Source organism: Gobio gobio (assembly GCF_949357685.1).
Source record: "Gobio gobio genome assembly, chromosome: 24".
Classification (NCBI taxonomy): Eukaryota; Metazoa; Chordata; class Actinopteri; order Cypriniformes; family Gobionidae; genus Gobio; species Gobio gobio.
The window spans coordinates 19,313,699-19,325,438 of record NC_137120.1 but is presented as its reverse complement, the minus strand read 5'-3'; the positions used below and the strand labels follow the sequence as shown (position 1 = coordinate 19,325,438).

Below are 11,740 nucleotides of genomic sequence, written 5' to 3'. Positions count from 1 at the left end.
ATATAAAACTAGCCCATATATTTTATGTAGGCCTATGTATAATACAGTATTTTATATACGTCACATATATAATTATCAATATACATTACATATATTTCTTTGTATACATGTTCAATATACAAACTACTCATATGCATAGCATATTGCTTGCATACATGTCCCTAAATATATGTTTTCATATAGTCTTATTATATATTTTACATTTAAAATTAAATGTATAAAATATATTTTTGATAAATGTATATGGAATATATATATATATATATATATATATATATATATAAACAGTGCGCACATATATTTTAAATATATTTTATGTTCTTATATTATGTATATCAATTGCTAAATATTTGGAATTAATGGTGTAAACTAAACAAATGTTTAGGATGCCGTTGAACAAAAGGTTATTATGGATGTGTACTTACACACTTGCAATGCAATACATATGACATGCCTAAGCCTTAAATGTTAAACGGTGCAGTTAACAAAAAATAAGTAATACAGTAAAACATTTAAAACATTTAAACTTTATTAAAACAGTTTGAATATAAAAAGAAAAATTAAACTGCGCAAAATTAGAAAACTACTGAACACACAACTTTATTATATATAAATACAATATTACAACAAAACAAGTAACAAATAAAACAGCACAGAACATGAAAATCCACCAATAGGTATATGATACAGCCTGTAATTTTTTTTAAGTTAGAGTCTTTTGGGATGTCCTCAGCTCAGTGATCTTTTGATTTATAGCTACCCCTAGTTGGCCCCTGGTGGTTCCAGGAAATCTCTGGATCACCGATCACGGTTGTTCAGCTTAGGCTTGCGCCCTTGTCCTTTATGCACTGAAATTCCTCCAGATTCCTTGAATCTTTTAATTATGTTATGCACTGTTGAATGTGAAATATCCAAATCTCTTCCTATCTTTCTTTGAGGAATATTGTTTTTAAACATTTCAATAATTTTCTCACGTATTTGTTGGCAAACTGGCGATCCTCGGCCCATCTTTGCTCCTAAAGGATTAGACCTTTCTTGGATGCTGCTTTTGTACCAAATCATAATTACAATCACCTGTTGACATCACCTGTTTCAAATCACATTTTTATTTAACCATTTTACCTCATTACTAGCCCTAAATTGCTCCTGTCCCAACTTTTTTTTAAATGTGTTGCAGGTCTGAATGACATGAAGTTGACCAGACACAACATGAAATATTTTGTGTTCATATTGTCTGCAATGAAATACAAGTCAAAGTAAATTTAGAAATCACTTCTTTTTTTTTATTTGCGTTTTCCATACTGTCCCAACTTTTTCTGAATTTGGGGTTGTATATATCTTTATACAAAAACTTTTTTAATGAAATGTGGATTGTGTAGACTTGTTAAAAGTTCAAGCTGTTCAAATAAGGAAAAGAAGGAATGAATTAATAAGGAAACCATAGGCATATAAAATGTATGTATGTTGTTTAAATAAATGGGCATATATAAATTAAACATATCGGTGACATATATGGTCATAACATACAATATTATATAAACAATAGTCATATATATCGTATTAATATATGTCAATATACTAATTTAATATGGAAAATGTATATATGTTATAAACTTATATTAAATATATCTAGAGATATGTATATATGTGATAGCAATACATTGTCTTATATTTAGCATTTATGATGGCGTAATTTGCGATATAGGGACATATATGTCATATATTACATTTCCGTATGGGCATATTTAAAATATATTTAAAAACATACTAAACAATGTTTTATTAAAAATTTAAAAAAAAATGCAGAATGTTTCTGTGATGGGTAGGTTTAGGGGTAGGGGGATATAATGTACAGTATAAAATCATTGCGCCTATGGAATGTCCTCACTTAGATAGCAAAACAAACCTGTGTGTGTGTAACATTTCATTGTGCTATGCTACATTTGGTCCTATATGCTAATAATAATAATAATAATAAAAAAAAAACAGTACTAACCCTAAGTCTAAGAATATTCCTGCTGATGTTCAGCTCACATTCTCATGATGGACACAAATATTTATAAAAGGTGTGGAGCTTCATTAGCTTGTTTATTAATAACGACAACAAACCATAGATAATACACCAAATTCAATATTTACAAAAACAGTGTGTTATATTGTACAAAGATACATCTTTCAAATGCATTTTATGTCTGAAAACATTGGCCTAATTGAAGCAGCAGTGTCCGCAGCTGTTAAAGCTGAGACGTATGCTGTAAATCAATCTGATCTAGCCTGATATAACTGATACAGTATAAGGCACTGACATATCATAGAACGTTTACTATATTACACTGTTCTGCTTGAGATTAATGAATTACATTCACAATAAATAAAATCAGACATGCTTTTGTTCAGAAACAGCCCTGTTCAAATCTTGTCATCTGAGATGAACTCCAAGCAGATGTGTTGAAATTTAAGGTTACACTTTATTTTAAGGTGTCATTGTTACAGTATAATTATATATTTAAGTACGGGGTAATATTAATTAACTACATGTGGTTTAGGGTTAGTTGCATGTAATTATGCATAATTTACCGTTACTACTATGGTAAGTACCTGTAACATGTGTAACAAGGACACTGTAAAATAAAGTGTTACCCAATGTAATATATAACATAAAAAAATATTGATGTTAGGCATTATTCATGAAACGCACATAATTCATTTAATTAACTTTGCTGCTCATTTGGTATGATTCTCAGGGGGAAAAACATGGATATATATATATATATATATATATAAATTGTCTTCTAAATTAATAAAAAAGGTAACATAAAACAATGCCAGCTTACCTAAGAATGGTTTCGCAAGCTATTTAGACAGAAAATCATAATGCTTGAGTTTCATGAATGAGGCCCATTGAGTATAAGCCCATTGAACTTCTGTATGAAAAACATAATGCAAATAAAATAATATGAGACACAACTATATGCAACTACATACTAAATACATCAGTGCTACACATTTTTACATAACAAAAGCATTGTTTGGTTACTCAACATTCATATGTTACAATACACTGACTGATCTAAACCCTTCCATGTTGCTTCAGAGAACACGCTGGTCTGGTGGGAGTGGCTTTCATACACAATCTCCATGACAACAGAGAACGGCTGGGAGATTCTGGAGTTTGATAGCATTGTCTCTGTGATGATTTTACATTTAGTCATTTAGCAGATGCATGTGTCCAAATGAGGAACATCACAAGCACTTCATGTATGGGTAGCTTGATTCCTCACATCTTTTTCTCCATCTGTAAAAAAAAAAGAAAGAAAAAAAAGTTAATATTATTTGCCATGACTGTAGTGAGCTGCTTCAGAGCACATGGTGTTTCAGTGAATACTGACTGGAATTTGGTTCTGTTTTTCAGTCAAAGCTATTGAATGATCTCAAAAGATATACAGACTAATTTATATGGTGCTTTTTGCCATTTTTAGAGCTTGAAAGTATGGGAGCCCATTTTAAGAAAAAAATATTTTTTATGATATAAAATTCTAAATTATGATAGTATGGTAAAATTATCAAAAAAGTCGAAATCATAAGCTGAAAGTCAAAATGAACATACAAAGAGTTACGAAATATAGATAAAGTCGAGATAAAGTCAAAATTATAACATAGATGAAATTATGAGATTAAAGTCAAAATTATTATATAAAGTCAAGCATGTCATCATTTGATCCCAATTTTGATTTAGGTAAAATTTATGATTTCTCTGGATTTAAAAATTCTTTGAAACATTTGGGATAATGTAAGTACACAAGTCAACAAAATAACATTGTAATCCAAAAATCTTACATATTGTTCATTTAACCCAGTTTATTGTCCATTGACTACTATTCATAGTTTTCACGTGACTTTACACCTTCATTGAACACCCACCTGGAGGGCAAAACAATGCTTTCCTCCATTGCCCGCCAGTCATTTTTACCAGGTTTGTAGTAAGTTTTAATATAGTAAAATAGTGATATTAAAAGACCAACTTCAATATACACCATATTGTTGTTGCATACTTTGTACCGGCAAGCAAATGAACGCAGAATATTAATGTAGGCATCATCAAAAAGGTGTAAACTGAATTTTATATTTTAATATCACTGTTTTAGTACATTAAGGTACTTTAAGGGTGGGTTGCACTAATGATTCTTTAGCCTGGCATCGGTTCATCCCGATCAGCCCTTTAATTCTAACTATCTTACGGTCTACATAGTTCTGTGTTTAAAATTAAGTGGTGTTTTAAAATAAAACCCAGATCAACAAATCCTTGATACTTTGCTTAATTCAATCCTTATTGATGCAACTCATCCTATAAGTGTTTTTCACGTTAAGCATTTTAAAAATGTCCTGCTGCTTTTAGTGATTGAAAAACTGTGGCAGGTGCTCTATATGGATCATAAGTGCCCAAAAACTTGCATCTTGTTCACATATTTTAGTTTTTATGATGGAAAATTGACAGGCTGTGCTGCAGTTCTATGGCTGCTTTGCCATCCAGGGCGACAGTCACGTGTGACTGAAAACTATGCCATACATGGGTTTATCATCCTCAAATGTGTAAACATTGAGCCTCCCAGTCACCATCTAAACATGAGAGCGTTTGCTCAGATCTGTCAATCTCTTTCAGCTCAACCTATAGCAGGCTGAGAGTTTGGGGCGTGGCTACTATAGCAGGCGGAGAGTTTGGGGCGTGGCTACTATAGCAAGCTGAGAGTTTGGGGTGTGGCTACTGTAGCAGGCGAGAGTTTGAGGCGTGGCTACTATAGTAGATGGAGAGTTTGGGGTATGGCTACTGTAGCAGGCCGAGAGTTTGGGGCGTGGCTACTGTAGCAGGCTGAGAGTTTGGGGCGTGGCTACTGTAGCAGGCGAGAGTTTGAGGCGTGGCTACTGTAGCAGGCGGAGAGTTTGGGGCGTGGCTACTGTAGCAGGCTGAGAGTTTGGGGCGTGGCTACTGTAGCAGGCTGAGAGTTTGGGGCGTGGCTACTGTAGCAGGCAAGAGTTTGAGGCGTGGCTACTGTAGCAGGCGGAGAGTTTGGGGCGTGGCTACTGTAGCAGGCGGAGAGTTTGGGGCGTGGCTACTGTAGCAGGCTGAGAGTTTGGGGCGTGGCTACTGTAGCAGGCAAGAGTTTTGAGGTGTGGCTATTGTATCAGGTGGAGAGTTTGGGGCGTGGCTACTGTAGCAGGCGGAGAGTTTGGGGCATGGCTACTGTAGCAGGCTGAGAGTTTGGGGCGTGTCTACTGTAGCAGGCGGAGAGTTTGGGGCGTGGCTACTGTAGCAGGCTGAGAGTTTGGGGCGTGGCTACTGTAGCAGGCGAGAGTTTGAGGCGTGGCTACTGTAGCAGGCGGAGAGTTTGGGGCGTGGCTATTGTAGCAGGCGATAGTTTGAGATGTGCTACTGTAGCAGACGGAGAGTTTGGGGCGTGGCTATTGTAGCAGGCTGAGAGTTTGGGGCGTGGCTACTGTAGCAGGCGAGAGTTTGGGGCGTGGCTACTGTAGCAGGCGGAGAGTTTGGGGCGTGGCTACTGTAGCAGGCTGAGAGTTTGGGGCGTGGCTACTGTAGCAGGCTGAGAGTTTGGGGCGTGGCTACTGTAGCAGGCAAGAGTTTGAGGCGTGGCTACTGTAGCAGGCTGAGAGTTTGGGGCGTGGCTACTGTAGCAGGCGGAGAGTTTGGGGCGTGGCTACTGTAGCAGGCTGAGAGTTTGGGGCGTGGCTACTGTAGCAGGCAAGAGTTTTGAGGCGTGGCTACTGTATCAGGTGGAGAGTTTGGGGCGTGGCTACTGTAGCAGGCGGAGAGTTTGGGGCATGGCTACTGTAGCAGGCTGAGAGTTTGGGGCGTGTCTACTGTAGCAGGCGGAGAGTTTGGGGCGTGGCTACTGTAGCAGGCTGAGAGTTTGGGGCGTGGCTACTGTAGCAGGCGAGAGTTTGAGGCGTGGCTACTGTAGCAGGCGGAGAGTTTGGGGCATGGCTATTGTAGCAGGCGATAGTTTGAGATGTGCTACTGTAGCAGGCGGAGAGTTTGGGGCGTGGCTATTGTAGCAGGCTGAGAGTTTGGGGCGTGGCTACTGTAGCAGGCGAGAGTTTGGGGCGTGGCTACTGTAGCAGGCGAGAGTTTGGGGCGTGGCTACTGTAGCAGGCGGAGAGTTTGGGTTTGGGGCGTGGCTACTGTAGCAGGCGGAGAGTTTGGGGCGTGGCTACTGTAGCAGGCTGAGAGTTTGGGGCGTGCGTGGCTACTGTAGCAGGCGAGAGTTTGAGGCGTGGCTACTGTAGCAGGCGAGAGTTTGAGGCGTGGCTACTGTAGCAGGCGGAGAGTTTGGGGCATGGCTACTGTAGCAATAGGAGAGTTTGGGGCGTGGTTACTATAGCAGGCTGAGAGTTTGAGGCGTGGCTACTGTAGCAGGCTGAGAGTTTGGGGCCTGGCTACTGTAGCAGGCTGAGAATTTTGGCGTGGCTACTGTGCGAAAGGGCCGTTTTCAAGGTTGTTTAAAAATGTTATAAATTCTGATAGGTGCTACAAGTGTTTCATTATTATGGGGCTGGCAGGTGTGATCTGTACCTTAGAGGAGTGTGCCATTCACATGAGGAGTGTGGAGGGTTTTGGCTATTGAGGGTCCACTTCCTGCTTCAGACAGAACCTGCACCTCAACTCTGTACACACTCTCAGGCTGGAGCGTGTCTACAGTGAGTGACAGCTGATCCTGAAGGACAGAACATTTACAGATCAATGTTACGGGTGCAATAAAAACTTTTCCATTTCAACTTGACTATCAGCATTTAAATAAATTGCAGTTACAATAATGAGAAAGTATTTTAACATCAAAAAATTATCCACCAAATGGTCAATAAATCAGTCAAAATGTATTTTGTGCTCAACTTAGAATCATATATCTTGTTGTATTTTGTTTTTATTAGTCAGCTGTGACTCACCGGAGGCAGGATGTGTGTTTGGGAGATCAGTGTGCCATTAGTGCTGCTGCTGGACATTTTGACCCAGGAGAACTGGAATCCAGTGATGGGCATCGGGCCTGCACTCTCTGGTGACACCTGCCAGCTGAACACCACCTGCACAGAGCCATTTACCGGCTGGAACGACGCTGCCAGTTTCTCAGGCCGCTGCAGGGCTTTTTTAAACTGAGGATGGCGCTCTAGGACAAGAAATTGCACTGGTATGAATGATAAAGAATGTAAATCCTGTCATAACATTTGCAAAATCCTGGGAAAACCTCAAGAAGACTGCCTGACTCACATTTTACTACAACATCAAAGACTAATATATATATTAGACTAATATATATATATATATCGCCACAATGCAAACCAACCTTAACGATCTTAAAAGCAGGCTTCATTTCTTTGCATCAAATTTTTTCTTTGGATTTTAGGGGGAAATGTGAGAGTGACATATTTACGTGAGATTCTCCCAACTAATTTAAAGTTGTCTCTTATACATACAGATAACAATAAATCTCTCTGAATGCTCTTGCACTAGATATCATCTTACCATCTCTGGCACAGGCAGTCAGTTTTTTCCGTCTGCCCATCAGCGATAAGCAAAGTGGGGTGGTAACAGAGGTCATGACCTCAGACTTCTGCTCTTGTTCCGTAACGGGCTTCACTGCCACACGGTACTTACAGGCAAAAAACAGGCCAGTAATCACAAAATGTGTTCCCTGAAGAGCAGAAAATAGCACAGTTATTACTCAGTATAACAGTATATTGTCTGTGGAAATGACCTCAGAATGAAATGAAAGAGTAAATGAAAAACACATTTAAGTAACTGCATCCTGCTCTGCTGAAAACGAATCAGATAACCGCTTCACCCATCTGTATCATAATGATATCACACGAAGACACGGTCACACATTTCTATTGTGTCCAGTGCCAGTGATGACAGATCATGTGTGGAAATACAGCGCTCTTGGGCAGCAGTGCCATTATCTGTCGCACTATTCAGCTGCATAGACTTCAGGGAACAAAGAAATAAGATGTACGAACAAGACGCAGTAATAATAAACTCAAGGGTCACTCCAAGGTTTGATAGTGACATCATCTTTTAGTATTAGTATCTGAAATGTAAGAAGATATGATGGTTCTGAGGCATTAGAGGGATCGTTCAGCACAAAATCAACATTTATTCACCTTTACAAACCTCTATTTCTGTGGAACACCAAAGGCACAATTTTATATTTTTAGGGGATCAAGGCACTTGCCATACAAAAACCACCAGCAAGTCAAACTAAATTCTACATATATGGAATCACTTTTTTTTCAGCTGTTAAAGATAAAAACATAGCTAATCAGAATCCATCCTGCTTTAAAGATCTTAAGAATTGAAAGCAAAAGACGATAAAACTGCAGAGGTTTCGTGCGCTGATGTGGACATAAATATATAGTTTTAGTTATTGTTCTTGGTGTGAACGGGATGCAATGTGACGCCAGGCGCGAGGAAAGTGTTTTTTGCTAGTTTCAGCCTGACGCAGTTATCATTTTCATGTCCAGTGCCACGTTGTTTAAATATCAAATGCACTCGCACCCATCTGTTCGCTCATGGTGTGTTCAGGTGCATTGTGTTCAGGTGCATTGTTGGCGCATTGCTATTTTGAGGAAATGAAAACGACTGCGCCATTGACCAACTGAAACCTGGTCTAAAGTCAATAGTATTTCTTGTGTTATTTAAAGGGCATGTTAGTAATATGTCCACAACACACACACTCTGCTTATTACACAAAGGGACACGCAGCAGCACACACACATTTTTAAATATTAAAAATAAAAGATTCCTCTCTGGAGAAGTGTTCAGTTTCCGCTTACAAATTCCTCCATGTAAATAGCGAATCCGTCATGGTGCGAGGCAACTGGCTTTTAAAGGGTATGGGAGATGATACTCTGATTGGTTTATTGCATATTATGCCCAAAACACACCCATTACTCATTAAGAGACGAGGTACAACCCTTTTGGACACTTTTCGCTGACCATTTTTCCCGTCGTTAAACTAGCAAAAGTTGACTCTAAGTGCAATTAAAATAGGGCCCAAGTACTTGATTTGTGTACTTTGTCCACCACTGGATACTCACATGTAAAGATGTTAGCCAATCATATCAGAGGTCATTAACACAGGGAAATTTCCACATTTTACTTGAACTTAAAAAAAGTGACGTAAATCCATGAGGCACACCTGAACTGTGGCTGTTTTCTCGCCTTTCGTCACATTATTGGCACAAACTTCAGGATACCATCTCAGAACATATGAACTGGAATCCTTTTGGCTTTCTGCAAAAGTAAACAAGACAGAATGTTGTAGATTAAGTTTTTTCCATTTCTGAGGTTTTGCCTCCTCCACATATTTTCAGGGATCATCTACATTTTGCTCCCAGCTTCCGTACGCGAGCAACATGACATCTTCAAACCCGCGTCGGGTCACCATCACCCTTCATCTGTTTTTGATTTCACACTCGTACCGGCCTTATTAAATCACTCTTCGTGCCTTTCTTTCCAGGAGATAACAGTAAATCAGCACCCTGTATTTATGGGCGCTTGCGGTTTGACTGGAATCTTCCCTTTGAAGGCCGTCATTTCGCCAAATGTGTATTTTTGGAACACAGTTACTAAGCAGATTGTGAATAATCTATTGGAAAGAGTCTAGAGGGGACATCCCTGCGAGATTGTCTTTTTATGTGGAATAGATAATATTTATCTTTGGTAACGTTCATAACCTTCCATAAATCATTAGTCATGCTGTTGCTTTGGCAGTGACTTGTTTAAGGACACAAATGGATTCGATGGATTGAAGTCATGTGAGAGTTTTTTACATTGGGAGACAATTTTTGCAGAGAAGTAAACTTTGAATGACCTCAGTCACACTACTTTGGTTTATAGAAAGAAGCACACTTGCCTTGTATTCGGCTCTTCCAGAAGACCTTGACCTGCAGCTGGTTGTCGTGATAATGAGGGGCGGCCGCCTCTAGCCTCAGGATACTGGGAGAAGAGTGGGATATTGGAAGCTCATTGGAGAACTCTCCAGAAAGATGGCCATTCCCATTGGAGGATGCTAGAATGAGACAGGAGATTTACATTTGCCAATAGTCGAAGACATATTTTCAAATTTAATCTCCATGTACAACATCTGTAGCATGGAAGTGACCAAAACAACTAAGTAGACATTGTCTCACCTGCCTAATATTTTTTATAATTTATGAGGTCTATTATTAGGACCAGACTTTTACAATATATTTTGTTGCACTGCCTTTAATTTATGCTGATTTACATGAATACAATAATTGTAATACAGTAACTCTTAAAGTGTTTATATTTTAAGACAATTAAAATCTTAAAGAGGACCTATTCTGCTCTTTTACAAAATCGGCTCTACTAGAACAGGTTTTCATGCTTGAATATTCATTATTTTCCCATATTTGACATTGTTGCAGCTCCTCTCTTCCCAGTCTCAGTAATGCTCTGTTTAGTTCTCTATGAAGCTCCTCCTTTTGAAAAGCACAGTGTGCTCTGATTGGTCAGCTGAATAAGTGTGTTGTGATTGGTCAAGCGCTTCCAGCTTGTTTGAGAAATCTCCCACCCCTTATTATAACCGTGGCCATTTCTCAATATGCATTCATGTCTGTACTTGTGTTCTTGTGGACATGTGAAATGTCAGTTGCTGCCCAAGTACTGTTCCAATTCAAAGTTCACATCTAGCCAAGTACAGTTCAAATCCACGGATGTGTCCTTGATCCGCCCCTTTTATCGAGGATGTATCCAGAGGTGACTTAGGCGGACTTGAGACAGACAGCTGTCCCAGAATGCATCTCGCACCAACCAGCAAGCATCAATAGCAGATAAGAAACCCTGCGTAATTTAAAAATAGTACTGTTAATGTGTCACGAAATGTAGTTTTAAGAGTTTTCAGGTGAGAATGTACTTGTTTAAAGCTCAAATCTGTGGTTTATTTCTAAAGATAACACCTATTTGAAAATTTTATCTGACGCTTTAGAGAGTTTTGAGATTCAGTTGATCAGCGCTCATTAACCCTGCCGAGAGTAGCCTTACCTCGCCTAGTCCTTCTAACGTTTGCAGCTGGCTCTGATGTCTCTGTAGTGGTTAAACATGAGATATGATTAGTCTTGTGTAGATCTAACGGGCGATCTTTGGTCTCATGAATCTATAATTTGTTCCCTGGCAAATTGTTTTGGCTGAGGGCAAAGTTTATATTTTATATTTTTTGGCTGTTTAACTTTACCGTTGTAGCCTACAAGCACTGACTTTGTTTGACTGAATTGTTTGCTTTATTTCTTGTATAGCTTCTTTTACTTATACTTTTAAAATGGCTATTATTGATCAAATAAACTGACATTTAACAAAAGTGTGTTTTATGTCATATTTAATTTAATTACAGTGATAATCATATATATGCACATATTGCCTGAACCACATATGTGTGGCTATTAAAGGTCCCGTTTTTCGTGTTTTTTTGAAGCTTTGATTGTGTTTACAGTGTGCAATATAACATGTGTTCATGTTTCGCGTGTAAAAAAACACAGTATTTTTCACACAATTTACTTATCTGTATACTGCTGTTTTCACTGTCCTCAAAACGGCTTGAAAGATTTCCCTGTTCTATGAAGTCCCTCCTTCAGAAATACGTAACGAGTTCTGATTGTGCCAGCGGTTCCTGTGTTGTGATTCGACAGCAGCTTAGGGCACGCAGAGCGCACG

The 11,740-nt window shown here is 38.9% G+C and overlaps 1 protein-coding gene across 1 annotated transcript in view; it reads right to left on the bottom strand.

Annotated features, from left to right (window-relative positions):
* Positions 1 to 3,156: 3,156 nt before the first annotated feature.
* Positions 3,157 to 11,740, bottom strand: part of anos1b (anosmin 1b) — a 120,337-nt gene continuing 111,753 nt past the window's right edge. The window contains 6 exon segments of the mRNA XM_079808356.1: positions 3,157 to 3,295; positions 6,587 to 6,728; positions 6,958 to 7,175; positions 7,532 to 7,700; positions 9,207 to 9,299; positions 9,919 to 10,079. Coding sequence (XP_079664482.1) covers positions 6,588 to 6,728; positions 6,958 to 7,175; positions 7,532 to 7,700; positions 9,207 to 9,299; positions 9,919 to 10,079 — 782 coding nt within the window. The 3' untranslated portion in view covers positions 3,157 to 3,295; position 6,587.